The sequence below is a fragment of the Schistocerca americana genome, chromosome 9 (genome assembly GCF_021461395.2).
Source record: "Schistocerca americana isolate TAMUIC-IGC-003095 chromosome 9, iqSchAmer2.1, whole genome shotgun sequence".
Lineage (NCBI taxonomy): Eukaryota > Metazoa > Arthropoda > Insecta > Orthoptera > Acrididae > Schistocerca > Schistocerca americana.
This window is the reverse complement of record NC_060127.1, coordinates 160,643,910-160,658,719: the sequence shown is the minus strand read 5'-3', so window position 1 is coordinate 160,658,719 and position 14,810 is coordinate 160,643,910. Positions and strand designations below refer to the sequence as shown.

General features: G+C 40.8%; 1 protein-coding gene across 3 annotated transcripts in view; it reads right to left on the bottom strand.

Annotated features, from left to right (window-relative positions):
* LOC124550840 overlaps window positions 1–14,810 on the bottom strand; it is a 277,592-nt gene that overhangs the window by 64,294 nt on the left and 198,488 nt on the right. For 2 of the 3 annotated variants that reach the window (XM_047125566.1, XM_047125567.1), the window contains exons 2-3: window positions 14,289–14,518; window positions 9,574–10,080 (exon numbers count right to left, since the gene is read on the bottom strand). In XM_047125566.1, coding sequence (XP_046981522.1) covers window positions 9,574–10,080; window positions 14,289–14,512 — 731 coding nt within the window. In that variant the 5' untranslated portion in view covers window positions 14,513–14,518. The remainder of the gene's footprint in view (window positions 1–9,573; window positions 10,081–14,288; window positions 14,519–14,810) is intronic. The other variant, XM_047125568.1, reaches the window with a different exon arrangement.

The window sequence follows — 14,810 nt, the reverse complement described above, 5'->3', positions numbered from 1 at the left end:
TAACAGTGTTAATGGAACGCATTTTGAACATTTTATATAAGGAAGAGTTTCAACTGGTATGCTACTATATTCTGTTCCTGCGCTTGCATAAAAAATGTACTATGAAGACTTGTGGATAATGCACATAATGTAAGTTTCTACATCTGTCTATGAGATGTGTGTTCTGAAAACTTCCCCAACATTTTTTATGCCCTCTGTATCATTTTACAGCCCCCAGGATAATCCTTTCATACAGTTCTGTTTTTTTGACAGCAACACAATTAGTAGTGTGACACTTTATATCCTACTGAACTGAACATGTACATATTCAGTCAAAACCATGTAACAGTCTTGGAAATGAGAAATTGAGAGGTGTTGCCAAATCAGAAAAATCACAAAAACTACTAAATACTAACACAGACCTGCAATATTATTATTATTATTATTATTATTATTATTATTATTATTATTATTATTATTATCATTAAATAATAACAATACTTGCAACAACATAACAATGGTAACATCTTGTTATGAAGCTCACAACAGGACAGACATCACTGGTGTTACTTTTGGCACAAAAAACAAACATACATAATTTTGCACAAGCATACATGGTATCTGACATGGGCAACAATGTAAGGCTGCAGAAGTTATAAAAATTGCACAGTGTACAAAGCACACAATTTCTCCTTATCTGAAGAAGCACAATAACTGACAACAATGCCTCATAGAAGTACACTGCAATTAAACAACAAGGTGAAGTTTTAACATACTATCCACACTGTAAATAGTCACAACAGAAATTTAACCATGTGAAATAACACACACTGTGCTAGTTACTGCACTTCAAATTCTTTTGCCAAAATTTTGCACACAGTGAGGAATACAGCAAATAAAACTGCTGCTTACAAATAAACATTATGAACTGCAGTAAATTTGGGTTAAAATCACACCACTTTCCTACTCATGCCAATGTGATCTCACTTCCAATAACATGCGCTTCATCTGCTTGGATTAGTAACAGTTTGTATCAGTTCTTCTCGTATCAGATAGCTTACATGCAGAAGAAATCAAGTCAATTTTTCAAAGTTACTACCCAGAATTCATCCATACTTCACAAACTAGATTCTACTCAGTAACTTTAATAGTCACTTCTGATGGTCGTTCGGTTAACTATTTTAAATGCATGGTACTTGCAACTCCATGTGGTCTTGTGTTTGATAGTGTACTTAATTGTATCAAATGGAAAAATTCAATTGAGACAACTGTTACAATTAGGAGAGAGAATGGCCTTATCTCCAGTAAAAAAAGTCCCTATTATTGTTGTTAAAAACTGGATGTTGGAAAAACGATCTTATTTTTTGTAACTTACATTTCCCTTCATCACAAATAGGAAAGAGGGATTTGTTGGGGAAGATCACATAGAACTTAAGTTCACAGAGAGAGAAAATTATATATATATATATATATATATATATATATATATATATATATATATATATATATAGCTTAGTGCACTGATAAAGGAACCCAGGGTCCTTGAGTCACATTCGGCAACTGGGTGCTGGATGACCCCCAAGGTGGACAGTAGCTATGTATCCAGTCATGCATTGGGCCAGTTTCATAGTGATCTTTCTTATACAGGGTACAGAAAAACAACCCGATAATATCTGAGCATGGGTGGGATATCAAACTGAGCAAAATTCTCCAGATGACGAGCCATAAAAACACCCTTGTGGGCTACAGCCATAAAATGACAGAAAAACAGTGACAGAAGTGTATGCATTTAAACTAAATAGTCCCGGCTAATATCCGTTATGCTAAGGAAATCAGTTACAAATTGAATTAGCTGAAGGTAATGGTTTTAGCTCAACAGTCAAAACTAGGCAAACCTTCAATACCTATCCACAACTGGTTATGTTAGTGCTGGATATTCTGTCATACTTACTGTGCGCTGTTAAATCAATTACGCTGAAGCAGTGCAGTAAATTAGTCGACATGTGTTATTGTAGGGAGCAGTGTTATTAATAAGGAAAAACAAGGTGTCCACAATTAAAGTTCCAGTTTCAAAACACTGCAGAATGAGAACCACTGCTCAGAATGACATCAAATTTGAACAGCATATTACTGACACAAGGCAAAACGTCACGTAACAAAAAAAATTTAAAAAAAAATTGAGCAACAGATGGCACTGTAAATGTCAGAATATGCAAACCAACCGACACGCAGCACACAGCTGCTCCTCTGTCTGCACCTAACATGACTATCTCCATGAAGGATCACACTCACTGGCAAACCTCTGTTACAAGAATAGTGATGGCAGGAGTTCAAGATGCTGAGGGGGATGAGAAAGGGCATTGATAAGGGTCTGGAGAAAATGATTACAAAATTCAAAAAGACAGGCGCTTCTGAGGTGCAATATGGCAGAGGGTGGAAAGCAGCTGATCAGACTTCTGTCAAAGATGTGGCCATAGCATTGTAGGAGGGGCAAATAGTGGTGTGCAAACATGCAGTGCACAGGAAATTGCCCAAACACTGGACATGCCAGTGAGCACAGCGCATAAAATCCAACGAAACATTCTGCATAGCTATCCATACAAAATCACCCATTTTCAGGAGTTGCTTCCTGCTGACCTGCCAGCAAGACAAATGTTTGCTCTGGAATTTCTTGCTTGCATGGAAGTGGACAGTGGAAAGCCAAGGAACATTTTGTGGACAGATGAAGACCATTTCCATGTCCAAAGTCATGTCAATGTACAGAATTGTAGAATGTGGGCAATGGACAGTCTGCACGCACATCAACCGGTACAGCTTCATTCTGCAAGGGTAAATGTGTGAGGCATTGTTTACCATAGTGCCATTTTTTTTTTTTTTTGTTGAGGTGATGAGTCCTGGGGGTCCTGTTACCTGTACCAACATTGGTAAATGCTTTGAGAGTCTTTTGAGCATCAGTGTCATTCCAAAACTTCAACGGTGTGGATGTAAGGGTAGGATCATTTTTATGCATGATGGTGCTCCTCTGCACACTGCACAGCCAGTGAATTGGCTGCTGCAGAGGCATTTTGGAAATGCTAGAATTATCAGCCATCATTTCCATACAACCTGGCCATCCAGATCGCCAGTGACTTCTGGCTATGGGGTTATCTGAAAGATGTGTCGAGTGCTCAAATTACAAATATAGCTGAACTGATGGTACATATTACACAACACATTCTGAATGTGAACCACGAGACACTCTGATCCATTGTAGAATTTGCTGTTTATTGATTTAAACTTGTGGCAGAAAATGGTGGACAGCATACTGAACATGTCCTGCACCACTCTGAAGACAATCAGAAACTGATGTCATTTTGCCTTCTTAATGATTTTTGGCACCAGGACAATTAATAAATGTCAATTTGCTTTTTATGCAGTTTCTGGCCTCAGGACAATTAAAACCTAACTTTTCCGATACAATGCGGTACGACCTTGCCGTGGTGGATAGACTTACTTAGCTAAGAGTGCCACAACTGTTACCTGTCAAACTTGCGAAGTCTTGCAGATCGAAGAGTATGGATGGTGTAATGTGTAATTCAAACCATAGCCGTCGCATTGCGATTCATCTGTCATTTGTAGTTGACTCCATTTACATTAAGATGCTTGCACTGCCATATGTTGGTAAATTTTTTTTTGTTCCATGATGGTTCCCGATGTGACAATAATATGCCATCCAAATTTGATGTCATTCTGAGCAGTTGCTCTCTTTCTGCAGTGTTCTGAAACTGGAACTTTAATTATGGGCTCCCTGTATGTTTTAATGTATGGAGAATATGAATGAATTCTGATGGAGTACAGTGCACAGTATAACACAGCTGCAGCTTAGGTGGACAAAACTGCACTGCTGATAACTAATTACACTAATTTCCACGCACTTGTCGCTGCTCAGCTGTCAGTTTATGGCAGTAGCTTCACAACAGTGCATTTCCGGTCTTTGCTTATTTGGAAAATTTTGCTAGTGTCCACATCTCCTACCCTGCTCTGACCTTAGTATACACCCTGTAAAAACAGCCATGAAATGAATATGTCAGTGACTAAATGACATTAGTGATTTCATATGTCATTCAGGCTTTTTTGTTGTAGTGTTTATCAGCAATAAGACAGGACGGTAGTAAAGGGAGCATGTAAGGGTAAGTTTTAAAGGAGGAATGACTGCAAGGGGGTGGGGCATTGTGGGGGAGGGAGAGAAAGGGGGGGGGGGGAGCACAGGTAGAGGTAATGGTGTGTGAACATTATATGGTTTGTCAAGGATGCTGCAGCAGTTGTGAGTGATACAGAAAGCAACAGTCATGCCTTCTGCATTCTTTATCTTTCTCTACTCTCATTCTTGTCCTAGGATCAGAAAGATTTGCCATCAGCTCCCCTCTTCTCCTCCTTCCCTCAACCCCCTCAAAACTTTCTCCAGCCAACCCATCTTTCCTCTACATCTTCATACATAATCTGCAAGTCACCAAATGGTGCACAGCAGAGGATACCCCGCACATTACTAGTCATTTCCTTACCTGTTCCACTCGCAAATAGAATGAGAGAAAAACAACTATCTATATGCCTCCAAATGAGCCCTAATTTCTCGTATTTTACCTTGATGATCATTATGTGAAATATATCTCAGTGACAGTAGTTTTGCAGTCAGCTTCAAATGCCAGTTCTCTAAATTTCCCCAACAATGTTCCTCAAAAACAATGTTGCCTTTCCTCTCAGGATTCCCATTTGAGTTTCCAAAGCATCGCTGTAACACTTCAGTGTTGTTCAAACTTACCAGTAACAAGTAGCAGCCCATCGCTAAATTGCTTCAATGTCTTTCTGTAATCCGACCTGGTGCGGATTGCAAACACTCAAGCAGTACCGGTACCCAAAAATAGGTCACACTATGTCGTATGTGCAGTCTCTTTTACAGATGACTGACACGTTTCCAAAATTCTCAGAATAAAGTGAAGTCAATGATTTGCCAAGTCAATGATTTGCCTTCCCTACTGCAATCCTCACATTTCATTTTGCTTGCAACGTTATGTCCAGATATTTAAACAGTGTGACTGTGTCAAGCAGGACACCACTAATTATGTATCTAATGATTACAGGTTTGTTTTTCCTGACAGAGCATCACACAAGTACTAAAAGGCAGGATTAGCATTTTTTACTTCGCACATTTGTATTGTGGGTTGGGTTGGGTTGTTTTGGGGAGAAGACCGGACAGCGAGGTCATCGGTCTCATTGGATTAGGGAAGGACAGAGAAGGAAGTCAGCTGTGCCCTTTCAAAGGAAACATCCTGGCATTTGCCTAGAGCTATTTAGGGAAATCATGGAAAACCTAAATCAGGATGGCTGGATGCGGGATTGAACCGTCGTCCTTCCGAATGCGAGTCCAGTGTGCTAGCCACTGCACCACCTCACTCGGTTTGTATTGTGGTACTAGTAATTTCACGTCATGAAGTTAAGGACTTACTATACATCCTGTCTGCTAGTAATTATAGCAGAATATTTAATGCATGATTCAATTCAATGGAAAATTCAAATCTCTGTGAACACTTTTTTTTTTAATTTAGTGTCTAGTCTATCCATCTTCCTGACAATCCTAATGCAATATGAGGGTAATGCTGGACAAAATAAGCACACCAATGCACATATATTATCAATGGTAACACAGTCATTTGGGGTGATGCACAAAAACAATCAAGCTCCACACAACATTAAAAAAAATTTAAAAGCAAGTAACAAATACTCTTGTGAGACCATAGGTACTAAACTAATAAGAATACTTCATTTTTTGCAGATATTAAAATTATCGATATTGAGAGCTTACATCACATTGTTACAATACTTTTCACTGCAAAGGTATGGCTTTCCAATGTACCTGTAGTCTTACACAACACATTGTTATTTATCCCAACAGTTTGTGAAACTGAGTTAATAACAACAGCATCTTCATCTGTTGTCTTATGCAGTCTTTATAATCCATGTCTGCTGTGGATGTCTCTAGAATGCAAATGTTTCCAGAAATTATAACAAATTTTAAGATTTGTGTGTCTCAATAATCATTATCCTCTGCATTTTTTACTCATCTCACACTACGAACTCTTGGATTTATTTTGTAGCCCTTTCTTTTATCCACTTACTTCTTGGTACGTTCACTTAAGGAGTTCTTGTTGTACAAGTGCAACTGTTAACTTTTGTTGTTAATCCAACAACTCTGTGAAGTCATTTATCAGCAAGAGTTAACAGTAATTGTATTCAGAGGTGGCTGAGCCAGTGACTTTGAACAAAAATTTCAAGAGCATGTGTACGGCAGGGATCTGACTTTCATAGTCAATATGGCACCAGGCATGGGTCTTCAGTGCACTAATAAGGAAACAGGAATGAAAAAAAGTATAATGTGAGTGAGTTTGTATATTGCATTGCACATAACATCAGATATCCAGGATGTCGCTACAGTACTGTAGAAATGAGAAATTCAAACTTACTCAGAGCCAAGAGATGTAATACGACGCCACTGGCTGAAGTGTGCACCCACCACATCGGTTTGCAAGGCAGAAACAGTAACTGATTAACTAAGTTGTATTGGCCAGTTTAGTGGTTTCATAAATTACCTCTGTGATGCCCAGGCATGTCATCTGCTGGTCACTGCATTAGAAGTGGTTGATGTATTGGCATCATGAAATTTTTCTTGCGACTACACACTACTCAGTACCCATTCTTCAAAGAACCATAACGCAGGAACATAGCTCTTATCAGAAGTTTGATGCATCATCCGTTCCAATGATAAATACATCTATATTTGTTACAGAGGCATTCAAATGTGATTGAGAATATTTTCATAGGTTCCTCACACAGGTAACAGGTATGATCTTAGTTAATTGGAAATGTTGATAGCCACTTCTGCCTGCACAGAATAAGTTCTTTCCTATTATCAGTTGACATCACCTATAGTGAAACATCCTGGAAGATCAAAAGTGTGTGCAATACTGGAACCAGAACCTAAGACTTTTGCTTTTGCAAGCAAATATGTCAAACTGACCTGACATAATTCTAGGCACTGAATAACAGCACTGATGATTGAGGATGTAAATGTTGAATACTTTTGACTTTCAAAAATGAATATGTTTACATATATACAAGCTTGTTGGAAAGCTAAAATATAAGCTATGTTAAGATGACAAACAGGCTAAGATGATTAGAGAATAGGGGTAATGCATTTATTTATTAGTCTGTAAGTAATGAAGCCATCACCAAGTACCACTAAAAGTCATTCTTGCCACAAGCTGATGATGAAATGCAGGAAACACATGAGGAAATCAAGGAAATAGTGAAATATGTGAAAGATTAAGAAACTGTAATACATTTGGGTGGCATATGTGGCAGTAGGACTGCGGAAAATAATATCCTTGAATAAGATAGGAACAGACTAGACAACATTAGTGAGAATTCTTCATGGTTCCAAAGCAACTTAAAAATCACGTACTTGACTACAGAAGACACACAACAGTATTGGTGCAAAAGCAGGCAGTTATTTGAAATGAACCCTAGGTTAATGGGAAACTTAAAGTCACCATTTGGGTCCATAGAGTAGAATAAATGAAGGAATACTGCTACCTTGGAAGCAAAATAATGCACAGCAGATGATCAATGAAGACATAAGAAGCACACTAGAATAGGCAAACAGGGCATTAATCACTAAAAGAAGTTCCTAAAAATGTACATATGGAGGACATCATTGTATGAAACTGAAGCATGGACTGTTGGAAAATAAAAGAACAAAAGTGGTGCAGATGTGATAGTACAGTCAGGTGTTGAAAATAAATTGACCGATAAGAAATTATGACGATATCTGCAGAGTCAGTTAGGAAAAGAAAATGTAGAGAATATTAACTTGAAAAAGGGAGATGATGATATGACATGTGTTAAGACAACAGATAAGAGCATCGATGAAACTGGAGTGACTCGTGGCAGGCAAAAATTAAATGGGAAGATTGTAATATATACAAAAAAATATTTGAGGACACTCGAGTGTAAGTGCCACTCTGAGATGAGCCAGAGGGGAGGAGATCATGGCAGAGCACATGAAGCAAGACAGAAGACTGATAACAAAAAAAGCTTCTCATTTAGAAATGTGGGAAATAGTAACAGAATAGTTGAAGGAGCTAACAAAGATTGCAGCACATAGCATTTTATGTAACAGCAACAGGAAGAATAGGAGGTTGACACAGGTTAGATTGAAGTTGAAGACTGCATTAAACCAGCTGAATGGCTGATTAGAGGTTAGGGATATTTGTGATAATAATAATATACCCTCTTCAGTTAACATATTTTATTCTCTTGCTTTATTCCAACATATTTAGAATGTGCAACTCTATTCTCATTGACTACATTCATTTTTTAAACATAATATCTGTTGCAGTTTGTCACCTGGCAGTAAACAAATGATGATCAAAGGCAGAGCCACGTGTGAAAGCACCCAAGTGATTTACCAACTGACCTGCCTACACTGTGAAGCTTTCTATGTGGGAATGACCAGCGACAAACTGTCCATTTGCATGAATGGACACAGGCAGACAGTGTTTGTTGGTAATGAGGATCACCCTGTGGCTAAACATGCCTTGGTGCACGGCCAGCACATCTTGGCACAGTGTTACACTGCCCGGGTTATCTGGATACTTCCCACTACACCAACCTATCAGAACTCCGGAGATGGGAACTTGCCCTTCAGTATATCCTCTCTTCCCGTTACCCACCAGGCCTCAGCCTCCGCTAATTTCAAGTTGCCACTGCTAGTACCTCACCTGTCATTCGATAACATCTTTGCCTCTGTACTTCCACCTCGACTGACATCTCTGCCCAAACTCTTTGCCTTTACAGATGTCTGCTTGTGTCTGTATATGTGTGGATGGATATGTGTGTGTGCGAGTGTATACCTGTCCCTTTTTCCCCCTAAGGTAAGTCTTTCCACTCCCGGGATTAGAATGACTCCTTACCCTCTCCCTTAAAACCCACATCCTTTCGTCTTTCCCTCTCCTTCCCTCTTTCCTGATGAAGCAACTGTGGGTTGTGAAAGCTTGAATTTTGTGTGTGTGTTTGTGTTTGTTAGTGTCTCTATCAACATACCAACGATTTTGTTTGGTAAGTTACATCATCTTTGTTTTTAGATATAAATGATATAGTTAGATTTATATGAATAGGCATCTGTGACAAGACAAACAACTATATCATTCATTTACTGCTAGGTGATAAACTGCAACAGATGTAATGCCTAAAAAGTCATTGAGAACAAAGTTGTAGCTCTGAGAAGGTTCTGACCAAAATGAGAAAATAAAATACTGTCACTGTACAAGGCATATTACTGACAAAAATATTCCTACCCTTTAAGTTATACACAGTCTTTGACTGCCTCTGACAAAATGTCTGCTAATAACATATTACAATGTTTTTCTCCCAAAGAAACTGACAGCACAGTGAAGTGACATTCCATCACTCCAAGCGACAAAACACGGATGAGCAGGACACTTGTATTTCACAGCACAGGACATTCTAAAGCAACACATGCCTCCTCTGTTCAAATCTCACCCAGTCGTGGATGCAGGAAGTGGTGGCCAGTGGTTCACACGGTGGCTGGGTTCCTGTGACGGTTGGAGGTGACCTGGAATTCCTCCAGCCTGGAATGCATCACGAGACCTGTTGTAGGAACTGGTGACCGGGGCCTTCGTGTGGAGGCTCGGCCGCTGTGTCGGCTGAAAAGGCCACAGATTTCCCCCGTGTCTGGAAACATTATGTGAGCTCGTAGTGTCATGCTTCGAGATCGAGGACTTGGTGTGGTTCTGGTGCCCGTGTCGGTGACGGTGTGTCGTGGCAACAGGAACGGCCTCGGTCGGCTTGTAGTGCCGGTTGTACTTTTCTGTGACAGCTTTTCGGGAGTCTTCTGTCGGCTTGTACCGATGGCCACCGATGCTGTTTGCACTACCACTGTCTTCCTTGCGTAGAGGGGGTATTTTCCATCCAATAGGTCTGCTGGTTGTGTAGTGTGAAGACCAATGGTCCTTGGTCTTTGGGGTCGTTTTCAGCTTGCCACTGTACCTGAGCACATTGCAACTTGTCAGTTAACGTCCCCTAGTGACTCCAGCATAAGTTCTCACTCAGAGCGCCCCACCCCCACCCAGCCCTTTGCCAAAAACTTCAGCCATGATAACTTTCGCTTTAAGCTACTGGAACAAAGTACAAGGGAATTCCAAATGAATGTAGCATTACCCACCAGGCCTCAACCTCTGCTAATTTCAAGTTGCCGCCGCTCATACCTCACCTGTCATTCGACAACATCTTTGCCTCTGTACTTCCACCTCGACTGACATCTCTGCCCAAACTCTTTGCCTTCACAAATGTCTGCTTGTGTCTGTATATGTGTGGATGGATATGTGTGTGTGCGAGTGTATACCTGTCCCTTTTTACCCCTAAGGTAAGTCTTTCCGCTCCCGGGATTGGAATGACTCCTTACCCTCTCCCTTAAAACCCACATCCTTTCATCTTTCCCTCTCCTTCCCTCTTTCCTGATGAAGCAACCGTTGGTTGCGAAAGCTTGAATTTTGTGTGTATGTTTGTGTGTCTATCAACATGCCAGCACTTTCGTTTGGTAAGTTACATCATCTTTGTTTTTAGATATAAATACATAGTGATACATTGATACAAATTACAGAGAACTTTTATTCTAATGTTCTATTGCAGTGTAATGGCACATTTGTCTTTATAATGATTATCAGTTTCGTTCAAATTTTGAGCATTTTCAGATCCACAATAGTTGCAGAGCAACCTGTCAGCATTATGTACTGTGCACAACTTCTGTAACCCACTAATGGTGGCCACACATGGCATATAAAATTGATGGCTTTCAGTGACAACAACAATGGATTTGAGGGTGCTCAAAATTTCAATGAGGCTGGTAATAATTATAAAAACAAATGCAACAAAAGACTGCAATACAAAATAATATTAGAATAATAATTCAGCTGTTGTAGATGTACCGCCACTTGACGTCGTGTCAAGTTTTCAACATAGAGAATGTAAGAAAATTTTAAAAATGTAAATTCTGAATGCAGAGAAAGCACAGTGAAATTGAAGCCAGCACATATGCAATGATACATAAGTGACAGATTCCATGGTGGGAGTGAAATGGGGAAATCCTATATGGAAAACGTTCTGTGTGTTAGAATTTCATCGAAGAGCAGAGAAGATTTCACCGGCGATACAATCAAGTACCTCCAAATACCAATAATAATAATAATAATAATAATAATAATAACAATAATAATGATATGAGATGATGTGAAAACAACATGGCTGCAACAATAATGAAAGTGATGTCACCACAAGGTCAATAATAATAATGATAATAATGATGATGATGACAATGACAATTATAGTGAGAATCACAATAAGAATGATGTTGTAATGTCACATTTCGAGATGCACGTGTGAGTGGCCACACTGTACCTCACGCAAAGAACGAAAATAGTGATAATCAAAACTCATACAATCTTCTTACAGATTCGTAACTCTTCGATAACAGACACTCCAGCAGTGTACTCATTTGTTTGCAGTCCACAGTTTGTGGCCTAGTGGTTAGCATTGCTGCCTCTGGATCATCAGGTCCTGATTTGATTTCCGACCAGGTTGGGGATTCTCTCCACCCAGGGGCTGGATGCCTGTGCTGTCGTTTCATTATCACTAGGGAAAATGGCGAGGCAGGACTGTGACAAGATTTGGAATTTACACAGGTGCTGATAAATATGCCGTTGAGTGTACCACAATCCAAATCATCATCATCATAGCCGTCATCATTTGTTTGTGTGAATTTTTCAATTGTGGTTTAACTCATTAACAAAATTTCCAAAAAAAAAGGAGAGAGAGAGAGAGAGAGAGAGAGAGAGAGAGAGAGAGAGAGAGAGAGAGAGAGAGTGAGAGAGAATATCATAAGTATCCACAAGTGATGAGGAATCAAAATCCAGAACCAAACTTTTAGCTGGAGACATTTAAAGAATTCTTAATTCACTGAAAATGGTGTCAATCATTAAATACTCTTCAAGTTTTAAACAGTTCCTCCTATCTTCCATGCAGAGGGGCAGGAACATAATGAAGACCGCTTTTCCCACAGTTGTGACTAGCCCCGAACGTGAAGATACTGTCAGCAAAAGATATGGTCAGTGCCCCTTCCCCCCCCCCCCCTCCATTATTTTTGTTTGGAGTCAGAAGCCCACTGGAGGGCACGCGGGGGGGGGTCTTCTGAAGTCATAAAAGGTCGGGCCGCCACTGCACTAATCCCCATTCAGTTTTGGATTAGATGTGGACCAACAGATGAAGGTTCGTGTCCATCACAGACGTGTTTTGCTGTAGGCACTTGCTGCCTTGCATTTTGTTGTGCACTACTTCAAACACAAAGGTAAGGAGAGGTTGGCTAAAGAGCAGTGTAGCAGCTGTCATTTAGGGAAATTGGACAAGCAGTCATTTAGGGAAGTTGGACAGGGCAGGAATGATTAGCAAACACTTAAGTTTTATTTAACTTGTAGCTTTCTCCAAGCACTGTGAAGAAACTTTACAAAAGAACAAACAGCAATAATGCCCAAGTAGTACTGTGACAGACTGGGTCGTGTAGCTGCCACCAGCAGTAGCAGGGGGCACTCTTAGTCAGCGCCACTGTAGGCTTGGCCCAGCAGGCAAGCACCACTAGATCCGCCAAATCCCCGTGCGTGTTCGCTATCAGCATCTGTCAGAAACAGGCATTTCCATTGCCAACTGTAAGACGCCAGTGAGGGTGGTATCATTAGCACAAATTTAGCGACAATTTAACTCGAGAAAAACTCGGCAGAGTCTCTCGCATAGGAACGCCACTTCATTCACGTGGTATGTGCAACCATCTCAGGCTAATATGACCGTTTGATGGCACCACCCACAGAGTAAGCTTCCACCGTGACCTTGCCCCTGTCATGTGAATCTGTACTATGGATCAATACTCTCTCCCTCTGCCTTATTTGAATACCCCACAACATTGTCCATCTAGCTCACCACTGCCCTTCATGCTGCCCAAGGAAGTTTTCACTGAGCTGTGTATTTATAGTGTCTCTTAGCTAAGTTTTCAATTCATATGCCGTCATTTAGCAATGCTTAACATTAGCAAAGGCTGCCCTCAGCTGAATATTGTAAAGTTATAATCACTTAATTCTATATGCCCAATTTTCCTATTATACCTTTTTAGTTGTGATTTCTGCGGACGCTCTTTCTTAGTCTCCATACTAGTCAAGGACCAGCTGCAAGGAGGTTTTCAGTTCTTTACACGGTCGGAGACTGAATAGTTAACCATTAGTAGAATCCTGGCAGCCTATTGATCTTTGCCGCCTCTGCAAACTGGCACGAGTTCCTTTCACATTAGCCCCTGGGATGTGTGCGCTGTTAACAGCCTGAGACAGGGACCAATACAGTGTGACGACAGTGATGCTAATAGTAATGTGATGATAATTAGCAAAATAAGCTGACAATAATGACAGTGGCGATAATTTGATGACAATGGTGATGATATGACAATAATGATGATGATGATGATGATGATGATGATGACAATAATGACAGAGATAATGTGATGACTACAATGACAACAGTGATGAGTATGGTAATGCTGCTAATAATGATGACGTGAGACAAAAAATATCGTAAAAGTGATGATGCCAATAACAACAATGCTGATAACAGTGATGAAAATAATGTTGATGACAGTGCTGAAACTGTACATATGCTGCCTCTGATTACAATAAGATATAATGACCCTATGCATCGAAGGCAACCTGAGCAGTAGTCAGGAAGGTTTTAGAGTCCTTATACTGTTTCTCGTCTGGGCAATCTCATATTCCACATTTCAGCACAGCAATGTCCGATAACATGTGAGAAGGAATAGGCAAGCTTTCTGTGAAGAATGCTGGAGCACCTGACCTACAAAATCACGGCCAGGGTGTGGACAGACAGCAACTTTTTTGACACAGTCGTCTGGTAAGCACTCCCACACAGAACGTCTCAAGAGAAATCGAGATTACTCAGGCTCACGACTGGGCAATTTGGGATTGAAGCCGCGACGTTTAGTGGTAGCTCTTGTGCATTTCGCAACTTGCTGGCCTTCAAGATCGTGTGCTACTTTGCGATTTCACTCATTTGTTTTCTTGACGTGTACCTAACACACGGTCGTGTACCCAATCGAGAACCACGTGTTGCAACCTCTCCAAAAGATGGAACCGATTGGCGGGACTCACCTCTGGGTGACGGGCTTCGATGTGACGTGCTTGTAACTGTGGCTGTCACTGCCGCTGTTCCTGTTCCTGTTCCTGCTCCAGGTAGACCCCGAGCCACGGCCGCCACCGCCCCGCGAACCCCCGCCGCGGGACCCCCCTCCTCTGCCCCCCTCTGCGGGGGTCGTGACGGATGCGAGCAGGAGCACCACCAGCAGCCACCACGCTATCCTCACGCGCCAGTCCATCGCCACCTGCAACACACCACACGACACCTCTGTAGTGGCTCACTTTCTCCATCACCAACTAAACTAACTTACGCTTAAGGGCAACACACACATCCGTGCACGAGATGGGACTCGAGCCCCGGATGGAGGAAGCCGCGTGAAGCGTTGCATTCGAGAAGACCTGTAACTCTTTTCAGTTCATTGTTCCAATAGAGAGCAACATCACTTGCACGTTTATTTCCTTCCCATCAAATTTCAAGTGTACACTAGAACAGAGAAGAAAGAGACAGAAAAACATACAAAATATGCTTCATGTCTT